This window comes from Oncorhynchus keta, chromosome 1 (assembly GCF_023373465.1).
Source record: "Oncorhynchus keta strain PuntledgeMale-10-30-2019 chromosome 1, Oket_V2, whole genome shotgun sequence".
NCBI lineage: Eukaryota > Metazoa > Chordata > Actinopteri > Salmoniformes > Salmonidae > Oncorhynchus > Oncorhynchus keta.
Genome location: NC_068421.1, coordinates 48,775,125 through 48,787,383, shown reverse-complemented (window position 1 = coordinate 48,787,383; position 12,259 = coordinate 48,775,125). Strand labels below are relative to the sequence as shown.

Genomic DNA, 12,259 nt, shown 5'->3' with positions numbered 1-12,259 from the left:
CCCTTTCCCCATGGTCTGATTACGATCTCTGATGGTTTACAGCTTGAGGTAGTCAACTCATACGAGTACTTGGGAGTATGGCTAGATGGTACACTGTCCTTCTCAGCACATATCAAAGCTGCAGGCTGAAGCTAAATCTAGACTTGGTTTCCTCTATTGTAATCACCCCTCTTTCACCATTCGGCCATCAGATTTGTCACCAATGCTCCTTATAGGACACATCACTGCATTCTATACTCCTCTGTAAACGGGTCATCTCTGTATACCCGTTACAAGACCCACTGGTTGATGCTTACGTATAAAACCCTTAGGCCTCACTCCCCCGAGATATCTACTGCAGCCATCATCCTCCACATACAACACCCGTTCTGCCAGTCACATTCTGTTAAAGGTCACCAAAGCGCACACATCCCTGGGTCGCTCCTCTTTTCAGTTCGCTGCAGCTAGTGACTGGAAACAGATGCAACACTCAAACCGGCCAGTTTTATGCAATCTCTTCAATCATGGACACTCTCACTGACAGTTGTGGCTGCTTTGCGTGATTTATTGTCGCTACCTTCTTGCCCTTTGTGTTGTCTGTGCCCAATGTTTGTACCATGTCGTTGTCTTAGGTCTCTCTTTATGGTGTGCTGTGTTTTGTCCTGTTTATAATCCCAGCTCCCGTCCCCGTAGGCCATTTGGTAGGCATAATTTTAAATAAGAATGTGTTCTTAACTGACTTGCCTAGTTAAATAAAAAAATGAATGAATAAATGTAGGTTTTCAATTAGGTTGAGAGCTGGATACTGACACACCCTTATTTAAACCCCCTATGCTCCTTTGAAACCCCTCTTTCAAAGTAAGCTCTTTTTCTAGCCATTCTCAGCAAAACATAATGGGCAACTGGGCATTTTTATACATGACAAAGCATGATGGGATGTTAATTGATTAATTAACTCAGGAAACACTTGTGTGGGAGCACCTGCTTTCAATATACTTTGTATCCCTAATTTACTCAATTATTTCCTTTATTTTGGCAGTTACCTGTATGTTCACTATGTTGCTGACGTGGTGATCCTTTCTCTGTGACATTAAGGACGGCTGGTGCGGCTGAGACGCATGCATTGTTTGTATTCGCCCGCCTTCCATGGAGGAACATAAATCCTTCATGAGGTAAGGACTCTGCTTGGAAGAGAGTGGGTGACATTTCTCAGAAGGAACCGATAACATCAATGTATCAGGGATAAAATGAGGACAGGACATTTAATATGGAAGCCAAACTCAATTGTGTGTATAATAAAGTCCTTAATTATTGCTGTAATTGTTGTTGAAATTCATTAAGACAAAATCACAACGGAAAATGTATTTATAAAATCAATCTGACAAAGCAAACAAACAATTCAACATTCAGCAATACATTTTCAGTCCACTATTTGCAGTTAATATAATATAGTCCTTAATTACATGGATAGTATACATATGAGTGGTATAGGGAGAGAGAATATCAAAAGACAATAAGAAAATGAACAGCATTTACAAGAGCTTATTTAAATATTCTGGTACCACTACTTTATATTTAACGTAGGCATATACAAAATCTGTACAAGAGATATCCCATGTTGTATTAAGTATAGCCCCGTTTATACCTGCACATAACATGTCCTGATCTTGTCCACATTCTGATTGTGCCCACATTTTTAGACAGGTATAGACAATTTAAAGAACAGATCTTCCTGACCACCTCCAGACAGTCAGGGATGAATTGCTTGGTTGGATGAAAGCTCAGTGGGTGGGTTTTTACAGGTGAGAGTCAAAGAAATGTTACATCCAGAGGTATTATTTTAATAGTTTAAACAGGTATAAAAATGTGGGCATAATCAGAATGTGGAGCTGATACGGACACAGAAAGCATGTTAGCACCAGGTATAATGGGCTGAAGAGCTCTTCGTATTGTAAATGCAATGCCAAAAAGATTGACAGTAGTATGTATCGACAGAATATTGAGTTGCACCCCCTTTGCCCTCAGAAAAGACTCAATTTGTCAGGGCATGGACTCTACAAGTTGTCAAAAGCATTCTACAGGGATACTGGCCCATGTTGACTCCATTGCTTCCCACAGTGGTTGGTTGGTGGACCATTCCTGATACATACTGGACATTTGTGTGTGAAAAACCCAGCAGTGTTGCAGTTCTTGACACACTCAAACCGGTGCGCCTGGCACCTACAGTACTACCATACCCCATTCAAAGGCACTTAAATCTTTTGTCTTGCCCATTCACCCTCAATGGCAATCCATGTCTCAAGGCTTAGAAATCCTTCTGTGGCACTTTCCTGCAGTCTATGACCAAAAGCACCTTTGGCCTCATGGGTGGAATGTTAATTTTTTCATAATTCAAAACAAAGATCTGGTGTATCTCAAACAGTTTTGTTATATTTCAGTCTTCTGTGATGTGTATATAAAGTTAAATATTGGGACACAAACACAATTTAATACTTTTAAACTCTGACATGGTACAGGTGTATTTTTTGAAAGCCCATAACCATGAGGCGTATACTTTTGTTTAAGGTGACCATGATTTTGCCCAGTACAGTAAAAGGTTACTGGTCTCCTCCTCTTCATCTACACTGATTGTTTGTAGGTGTTGTTTTTTGCTATCCAATGAGCAGGAGGCAAAAATACTTGAGCTTGAAATATAATAGTGAGCATTTCAGAAACAGCGGGTACTTAAACTCAAACATGAACATACAGAAACAGACAAACACAGGGCCTCCCAAGTGGCGCAGCGGTCTAAGGCAGTGCTAGAGGCGTCACTACAGACCTGGGTTGCAGCCGGTCGCGACAGATGCGGCGCACAATTGGCCCAGCATCGTCCAGGTTAGTGGAGGGTTTGGCCGGCCCGGGATGTCCTTGTCCCATCGCACTCTAGCGACTCGTGTGGCGGGCCGGGCGCATGCACGCTGACTTGTTTCCTCCGACACATTGGTGCGACTGGCTTCCGGGTTCAATCCCAACATGAGATTGAATATAAAATGATACTCTTAAACAACATACGGCTTGTTTTCCCCTACACAACAAAACAAAAACACTACTGACTACCCCCCAATCCCCTCACAAACAGACAACAAGTCTGGTGTCCAACATGGAGAATCTGACAATATATTTTTACACCTAAAATCACCCACTATCAATCTTTGCATGTGCCACATTTATGGGCTTTTATCGGAAGAGTGACACACCAGCAACGTGCACTGTACATCGACTCACACTTCAAAGTTTCACTGTAAACATCAGTGATGACTTAAGACTAGGAAAGTGGGACCTTGTGCAATTAAGTAAGATGGCAGGATATGTTCACCTGGGGGATGACCATTAACCTTAATGTTTAACATTGTGACATAATGAATCTCGCTTGTAGCTTAATATACAATAGACCAATGCTATGAAAACATGCTACCAAAACACCACATTGAAATGTATTTTTTACTCTAGGGGTAAAAATGTAGACCATGAAAACCAATAAAAAACGCTATATGACAGACACCTTCGCCATTAAGGTTCTGGAGAAACGGCCTTCTGATACTGGTGCTGAGCACACCCCATTAGAATTCCGGACCTATCTGCACACTTCCAAGTGGGTCCTCCTGAGTTGTAGCATCTCCCTCCCTCATGGCCTCTGTTGCGAGTCGTACTGCTGGTAGCGGTTCAGCTTCTCCGGGTCGTTTGACGCCATCTGGGAAAAGTCCTGGAAAATGTCTTGGTAGGTTTCATCTCCTGCAAGTACAAAGTAAACTATTACAGTGTAAGTACAAGACTAGCAGAGACTTACAGAGAAGAAAACAAGTTGCTATTGTATAATACAATGCAAGACTGCGGAAGGAAAGTTTGAGAGCTCAAACAGTTGTCACAGACATGCATGCACATGATACAGGTCAGGGGGTTGAAGAGCGAGGGAAAGAAATATAGAAAGTTGTCCATACCTGTTAGTGTCACTGTGGCTCAGTAGAGAGAAAGCGGTGACAGAATGAAAGAAAGAAGCAGCACCACAATGTTTGAGCAGTGTGAAGGCCTGAAGCAATACCAAGGTAAGGAGCCCTCTCTTTGCAGTGAATTGTGATGCGGGAAAAAATTATCACAAGATTAGTTTTTGTTAGCAACTGTATTGTATTTAAAGTGCAGGATTTATGTACAAAAATACAGCTGTGTTGGCCTCAGCACCCAAAAGAAACAAGAGAACAGAAGAAAGGCACAAACTCCGGGGAGGAGAGAGGAAAAAAGAGAACAGTACAGAACAAAGAAAAGTGAAGTTAAAGAAAGACTAAGTAACAAGTCAGCCTCGTTCCACACTTCAATTGGATCCCTTCCCTACAACACGTTCATACACTTCAGGTTCCTTCACTAACAAAGTGTAAAGCATTGTCTTTGTAATCAACACTACTGTATTTGCTCTTGACCTTAAGGCAATAATAATCACTCACATTGCATTTTTAAAGCATGACAGAAGTTATATTGAGGAAAACGGTACGTGGACAGTCGTATTCAATCAAGTATCCTTGTTACAGGTCCAATAATCTGTGGTCATTGACTGAATCTACATAGTGAGAAATTGACAAACACATTTGAAATGGAGGAACAATATCCAGTAGCCTACATTACGTCAAGTCCAAAGAGCAACATGCTGTCACCTAGGCTGCTTTTCAAAAGCAACTGTTAGCCCTCAGTATATTCCACTCATTCAGTGAATGGGGGGGAATTTCTAAATGCAGCACTCTTGTGGCCACCAGAGGTAATTGCACAAGTTGTTTCCTTACCCTGTCAGACTCACACTGCAAACTGTAGCCTTAAGGCCTTTCCAGACAGTACGATTTTACTAATCTTATGTCATGATTTTGTCGCCCCCGACAAAGTTTCCAAGTCGTGGGCAAATTCTTAGGTCGTAAACGATTGTCGGACGTCTTGGCTCGTAGGGTCTGCAAATTAAGTACCACTACATGCGGTCGTAGGCTCAGTACAATTTTTTTTGCCTTTATCCTGTAGTGTGGCTGGTGTTACGAGCCGATCCACGGTGACAGACCAATAGGAACACAGCCAGCACTAATGATTAATATAATTGTTCTATTTAAACATTTACATGCTGTGCATGCGATTTCCCTAATAATCTTGTTTACATGACATCTGAAATCAGGCTACATGATGGGATTTTGATAAATGCACGCAATCGGCAGAAAATCGGCAATCAAAATAAACGTTCTACCACAGCGTCCAATTTATTTTGGGAAAGAGTTTGGACATATAAAGTTGGCATACTTCCAGTTTTTCCCGAACTCAGTTCACTTGCGGAAAAGCAGTGTGCTGGTTCACGTGCGGATCAAATACACAGATGCAGTTGATGTAGCCTACGTCTACTGACGTGGCCAATTTGGTAACATTGCACAGTGTGACGTGATAATCGTCAAACTGAATCCGACATACAAAGGGCCTTTAGACAAAACTTTTCAGGAACAGCGCTATTCATCACAATCATTAAAATCACTTTTTTAACTGATACTCAATCTCCTCAGTGCACACTCACACGCACTGGCTGGTCACAGAGAAGGACTACATGGTACATGAGACCACCATTGACATATATCAGACAACCTGCTCAACAACATGGCTGACTGGATACACAGTGTAGTCTCTGTATTCTCTCTCAGCTGATATCCATCCCCTTTGGCCAGGGTACAGTAGTACTCAGTAAGTGCTAAGGGGAGTCTTATATAGACTTCTAGGAGCAGTCTGATGCGTCAATAATGATGAGGTCTGATGAAAGTGCTTTTAGTCCTGTTTAAATTACCCATCTGGCCCAGGGGCATTACCAGGGGCACAGACTACGAGAGCGGGGAGATGAAGGATGAAAGAGGGGTACATTTCATTCATTCATTATTTTCCAACAATACTCGAGTGTGCTTCACACTGTTCTATATTGACATTCTCAGTTAACTTTTTTATTTTAAGCTCCAATAAGTTTACGGTAATTATATATCTAGCATGTGGTAAAATGCTGTAAATATGGATACTTTTCTATACTACTGCCCTCTACCATTTTGATATCCCTTATCTAAACTTAAATTCGCACCCTAAATATTGTCAGCAAACATTAAGGACAGTCAATTAATGTTGTCAAAGGTCAGACAAAGAACAGGATTCCCAGTGGGGAAAAATGTTCAATTTTGACAGGCATCATACAAATCAAATCAAAGCTTAATAATTAAAACCGGTGTATAAAATACCACACAATACAAAAAAACTCATACAAGGACGCAAGCACAGAAGCCACAGCACTCAACCCAGTGTTGTTTTACATTACCGCTTCAGAGAATCTCTCTCAACCTTACTTCCTATTCTGCTTAATACTGTTATGATATAGAAATGTATGTACAATACATAATTTACAACAATTTGTATGCTAAATATGGATCCAATTGTTGTTTTAAAATAGATTCTTTCCGAACTCAATTTCACAAAAGTAAAATTCATACGTAAAATGTGCCAAGATTGATACTTCATTGTAACGATAAAAATGTCAAACAAGACAAGGTCTTTTACACAGGAGTTTAAGACTCACTGTGGAAAACATACAAGCATGTAACACACTGAAATATTGCATAAGCATATCAGGAATACGCATATAAATATTCCCTAAGGTAAATCACTAATAATCACACCTGGTGCATGGCAAGACACTGCTAGCTACTCAACAGTCTGATGGTCAAAACTGTCATTCAAAAAGTCAGGATTATTGCCTGATGTGACTGCTATTTGATAGTCATGACGACCTCTGTTGCAAGTTCTCTTTGAATAGACATTGCAACTAATAAAGACATGGCTGTTTGAAAGTTGGAACGCATCAGACAACAACAGCCACGACTTCAAAGGAGCAGCGAGTCTGTTCAGTAGTCAAAACACTGGCTCTCTACGGCTAATGGCTTTGACCCCGGTCATGTAAATAAAAGTCTAGCACCTTTCTCCAGACACAAGATGCAGCTTAGCTTACCACCTGGCTGACCTGAGTCTTCATAGAGGTATTGAACAACAATACAGGACATCAAATGTCTGCTTATTAAACATATGATGCTACTCCTGTCTGTCTATTGGGGCTCTACTGTCTCTAGGGTTCATCCAGCTGCAGGTTAATAAACTCCTGCATGCACTTCCTGTATTGCATCTCGGTGGGGCTGTTGGTGGAATATTGACCTGACTGCATGTAGGGCCCCTCCGCCTCCCGCATCTCCTCATTCATCTTGGCCAATCGCAACCTGGGAAAAAGGGAGGGGGGAGCGAGATTTTAACAAAAGTTAAGAGATTGATATGGGGAAAGAACAGTCACTTAATTCTTTCATCTTTTGCCAACCTGTGTACAATTTTAATGATGCAAACACAGAATGTTAGCTTTTATTTAAAGGTTACAGATATCCATTATACCATTTAAAAATAAATGCACTTTACGTATCTACTGTATATATTCTATTAAAAAAGGCCAACAGGCACAACACTCACAATGTGACAATGTCTGCATTGGCAGCGTCCACTGCCATGGATAGTGGCGTTTTCTCATCAATGTCTGCCGCTTTCTGATTGGCTCCTCGTTTCAGGAATAAACACACTTGTCTGTATTGGAGAAAGAAATTAAAAAGGAACCAATACATTTTACCCCAACATTAACTAAGATCATAGACTGTCAACTTGGGTCACCACAATTAACCTCAAACACAAATAACCTCAAATACTACCCTGGTCTATTATGGTCAAATAATTTACACACCGCCTTAGCGGAGGCTCGACATAATGGCTTTAATCTAAACCAAATCACAAAAAAAGGTCGGATGACTGAGATGGAGTCAAAGAAGCAGTATAATTTTATTAAGCCAAGTGAAATCATCTAGGAATAACAGACTTTTAATGCTAGAGCTGTTTTTTTTGTACAGGCCTGTAATGTCTACTCTATAAGAGCAGTCATTGTATGGGTCTTTAACGGGCCTAGTAAAAAAGTGGACAATGTGGTAGTGGTAAGTAGTGTGAGGGGGAGACTGACCCAGTGTGACCCAGGATGGTGGCGTGGTGAAGTGGTCCTCGGCCCTGGGCGTCCTGCTGGTTCACGTTGGCCGCATTTTGGAGAAGGAACTCACAGGTCACCAAAGAGCCCTGGAATAATAGGTATGAAATGCAAATTTACACACGCATACAGGTGACAGATGTTTAGAAAAGGAACAGTCCATTTAACACACACTCCCCATGCCTGACCATATCACCTCCACCCTACCTGACACCCTAGACCCACTCCAATTTGCTTACCGTCCAAATAGGTCCATAGACGATGCAATCTCAACCACACTGCACACGGCCCTAACCCATCTGGACAAGAGGAATACCTATGTGAGAATGCTGTTCATCGACTACAAGCTCAGCATTTAACACCATAGTACCCTCCAAACTCGTCATCAAGCTTGAGACCCTGGGTCTCGACCCCGCCCTGTGCAACTGGGTACTGGACTTCCTGACAGGCCGCCCCCAGGTGGTGAGGGTAGGTAACAACATCTCCACCCCGCTGATCCTCAACACTGGGGCCCAACAAGGGTGCGTTCTGAGCCTTCTCCTGTACTCCCTGTTCACCCACGACTGCGTGGCCATGCACGCCTCCAACTCAATCATCAAGTTTGCGGACGACACTACAGTGGTAGGCTTGATTACCAACAACGACGAGGTGGCCTACAGGGAGGAGGTGAGGGCCCTCGGAGTGTGGCGTCAGGAAAATAACCTCACACTCAACGTCAACAAAACTAAGGATATGATTGTGGACTTCAGGAAACAGCAGAGGGAGCACCCCCCTATCCACATCGATGGGACAGTAGTAAGTTTTAAGTTCCTCGGCGTACACATCACAGACAAACTGAATTGGTCCACCCACACAGACAGCATTGTGAAGAAGGCGCAGCAGCGCCTCTTCAACCTCAGGAGGCTGAATAAATTCACCTTGTCACCAAAAGCACTCACAAACTTCTACAGATGCACAATCGAGAGCATCCTGTCGGAATGTATCACCGCCTGGTACGGCAACTGCTCCGCCCACAACCGTAAGGCTCTCCAGAGGGTAGTGAGGTCTGCACAACGCATCACCGGGTGCAAACTACCTGCCTCCAGGACACCTACACCACCCGATGTCACAGGAAGGCCATAAAGATCATCAAGGACAACAACCACCCGAGCCACTGCCTGTTCACCCTGCTATCATCCAGAAGGCGAGGTCAGTACAGGTGCATCAAAGCAGGGACCGAGAGACTGAAAACAGCTTCTATTCTCAAGGCCATCAAACTGTTAAACAGCCACCACTAATATTGAGTGGCTGCTGCCAACACACTGACTCAACTCCAGCCACTTTAATAATGGGAATTAATGGAAATTGATGGAAAATATATCGCTAGCCACTTTAAACAATGCTACTTAATATAATGTTTACATAGCCTACATTATTAATCTCATATGTATATAAGGTACTCTATATCATCTACTGCATCTTTATGTAATACATGTATCTCTAGCCACTTTAAACTATGCCACTTTGTTTACATACCCTACATTACTCATGTCATATGTATATACTGTACTCGATACCATCTACTGCATCTTGCCTATGCCGTTCTGTACCATCACTCATTCATATATCTTTATGTACATATTCTTTATCCCTTCACACTTGTGTGTAAGGTAGTAGTTTTGGAATTGTTATGTTAGATTACTCGTTGGTTATTACTGCATTGTCAGAACTAGAAGCACAAGCATTTCGTTACACTTGCATTAACATCTGCTAACCATGTGTACTTGCATTAACATCTGCTAACCATGTGTATGTGACAAATAAATTTGATTTGATTTTGTCCACAATACTCAAGTATCCTATCCATCCACCTCACCCCCTGCACAGCCATGATGAGCGGGGTCCTCTTATCGTCATCGGTGTTGACCCAGTTGACCTCCGCTCCATGGGCCAGGGCCTCGGCCATGTCAGGCAGGCTGCGGGCACATGAGGCCCAGTACAGCTGCAGTCCCGGGGAGTACTCCTTGGGCTCCGAGAATATCACCACCTCCTTACAGGGCGACGGAGGGGGCAGGGTGGCAGGCATAGTCATGGGAGGTGCCTCGGCAGCTTCTAGGGGTGGGGTAGAAAAAGATAGAGGGAGTAATCACGGGTTATCACGGTGTAAATTGTTGTTTGTCATGGCAAATCAGGAATATATCTAAATAAAGGAATTTAAATAATGTATGGTGTTCTAGTTTCAATGTGTGCACATGTATAGGGCTATTGAACAGCTAGCTATATTTCACTATATTGCTGGGTACAAGTGAGACTCATCAGGCTGGTGTGTATGTGTCTTACCTGCTTCAGCCAAGCTGTTCGTGGAGGGGATGGTGGCCAGCATCTCCCTACTCCCATCAGCACTGTTCTGGATGCCACTGTCCGCACTCCTTACTGCGGGGGACCAAACAGTCACAATCACTATACAACAGCACAGCAGCGCACACACATTCACAAACTTCAACCAAGTGGTAAGAGAATTCAGAGCACTTTGGCCGCCACACCCAGTGAAGCCATTTCCCGGCTGACCCCACAGCCACAATAACCCATAAACAAGTCACTGACCACAACCACGTGATGAGACAACCCTGAGAGGAACACATAGTATGCTCCACACCAATACATTCAAGATGACTGCACTATCCATTTAGAGAGTGAGATTGGGGTTGTGTGAGGGGGATGGAATGGGTATTAGTCGACAGCCTGAGCGGTGAGTACAGATGGGTGGAGGGAGCGAAGGAGGGAGGTGGAGCGCGAAACACACAGAGCCGTACTTACTGCTCCTAAGCTTGGCGGAGGTGTCAAAGTAGGAGAAGAGCGAGTCAAGCTCGTCTGGACAGAAGAGAGAGTCACGGCGGGCCTCCAAGCCCTTGGTGGCAGCTAGGCAAGGGCAATGGATGGTGTCGGAGAGTAAAGGGCACGAGGTGGAAGGGTAGGAAGGAAAGAATAAAAGGCAGCGAGGGGGAAGGGGTTAGTCCAGAAGCACAGAGCAGCCGGAGGAGGGTGGGGAAGAGAGGGATTGAAAGGAGAGGATAGAAGCAAGATACAAGCAGTTAGACTACAGGCTAGGCTACCTCAAAGAGAGAGAGCAAAAAAGGGTGAAGATGGGAGAGAAGGTGCCTTCTTTTGTGTGTCCTGAGCATGACATGGTGTTGTTCTATTATACTAGTGTAGCGCAATTCTGTTGCCGTACCTTTAAAAGGCAAACTCCATAGCTGGTACTGTATTTTTGGTCAATAGTAATAACATTAACAGGCCCCAATGCTTGTTTGTTTTTGTTTTGGAGGACTGAGAGGGATGGGGTCTTCGCAAGCGGAACAGGTGAGGAACAGGTGCTATGATTGGCGTTTTTGTGATGCACCTTTAAGAGACTGGATCCGGGACTTGTTGACACCTACCTGACTGACTTGAGGCATTGGAGGCAGGCCGGAGTTTGGGCGTGGGTGGGGGCGGCCGGGGAGGCAAGTGCTCCGAACTGCTGCTCAGCCTCTTCTCTTGCTTGGACAGGGACACCACCTTGGAGCGCAGCTCCTCGTCAGACGGGCGCCGCACGAAATGTCGGTCCACGTACTTGGCCCTGATGTAGGCCTCAATCTCCTGCCTGGGGAAAAACATGGGATGCAGAGGGAAAGTGAATTCAACAAACTGAACAAATCTGGCAACCCAGGCAAAGACGGAAAGCAATCTTGAGAGTGAATTTATCAAATTACACAAATCTGGCAACTCAAGGAAAGAAGGCAGTCTTTGAGCAATACTATTGCACACTTGCTACTTATGTGGGACTACCCTTTATTTATTTAATAGAAATAGAATGTAATTTTTCTGATGCTTTTATCTAAATCGACTAGCTGTACAGTGTTTATTTAATGAGGTTCATGAAGGAATAATCCACAACTCTAATGTTGCAAGTGCCATGAATTTGCCCATCCCCCCTTGTCTCCATGATGATAGACAGAGAAGTTGCAGTACCGTACCTGGGGTCTGCTGGCCTTGGCTTCCTGGCTCCCAGTTCCTCTCGCCGAGCCTCGTAGATCTGGTTGATGACCCCGTTCCCCAGCTCACACATCAGCTGTGTACCACACACACACAAACAAGGAATAAAGTTACTCTGTGTCAAAATTAACCAGCACATTCAGAGGACAACATGCCACATCTAATGTAAAGTGACAT

At 43.6% G+C, this 12,259-nt stretch overlaps 1 protein-coding gene across 4 annotated transcripts in view; it reads right to left on the bottom strand.

Annotated features, from left to right (window-relative positions):
- Window positions 1-1,326: 1,326 nt before the first annotated feature.
- LOC118386829 (arf-GAP with coiled-coil, ANK repeat and PH domain-containing protein 2-like) overlaps window positions 1,327-12,259 on the bottom strand; it is a 96,804-nt gene continuing 85,871 nt past the window's right edge. For 3 of the 4 annotated variants that reach the window (XM_052526490.1, XM_052526494.1, XM_035774730.2), the window contains exons 16-24: window positions 12,064-12,158; window positions 11,488-11,690; window positions 10,868-10,969; window positions 10,391-10,483; window positions 9,927-10,162; window positions 8,051-8,160; window positions 7,516-7,626; window positions 7,213-7,274; window positions 1,327-3,750 (exon numbers count right to left, since the gene is read on the bottom strand). In XM_052526490.1, coding sequence (XP_052382450.1) covers window positions 3,644-3,750; window positions 7,213-7,274; window positions 7,516-7,626; window positions 8,051-8,160; window positions 9,927-10,162; window positions 10,391-10,483; window positions 10,868-10,969; window positions 11,488-11,690; window positions 12,064-12,158 — 1,119 coding nt within the window. In that variant the 3' untranslated portion in view covers window positions 1,327-3,643. The remainder of the gene's footprint in view (window positions 3,751-7,212; window positions 7,275-7,515; window positions 7,627-8,050; window positions 8,161-9,926; window positions 10,163-10,390; window positions 10,484-10,867; window positions 10,970-11,487; window positions 11,691-12,063; window positions 12,159-12,259) is intronic. The other variant, XM_052526497.1, reaches the window with a different exon arrangement.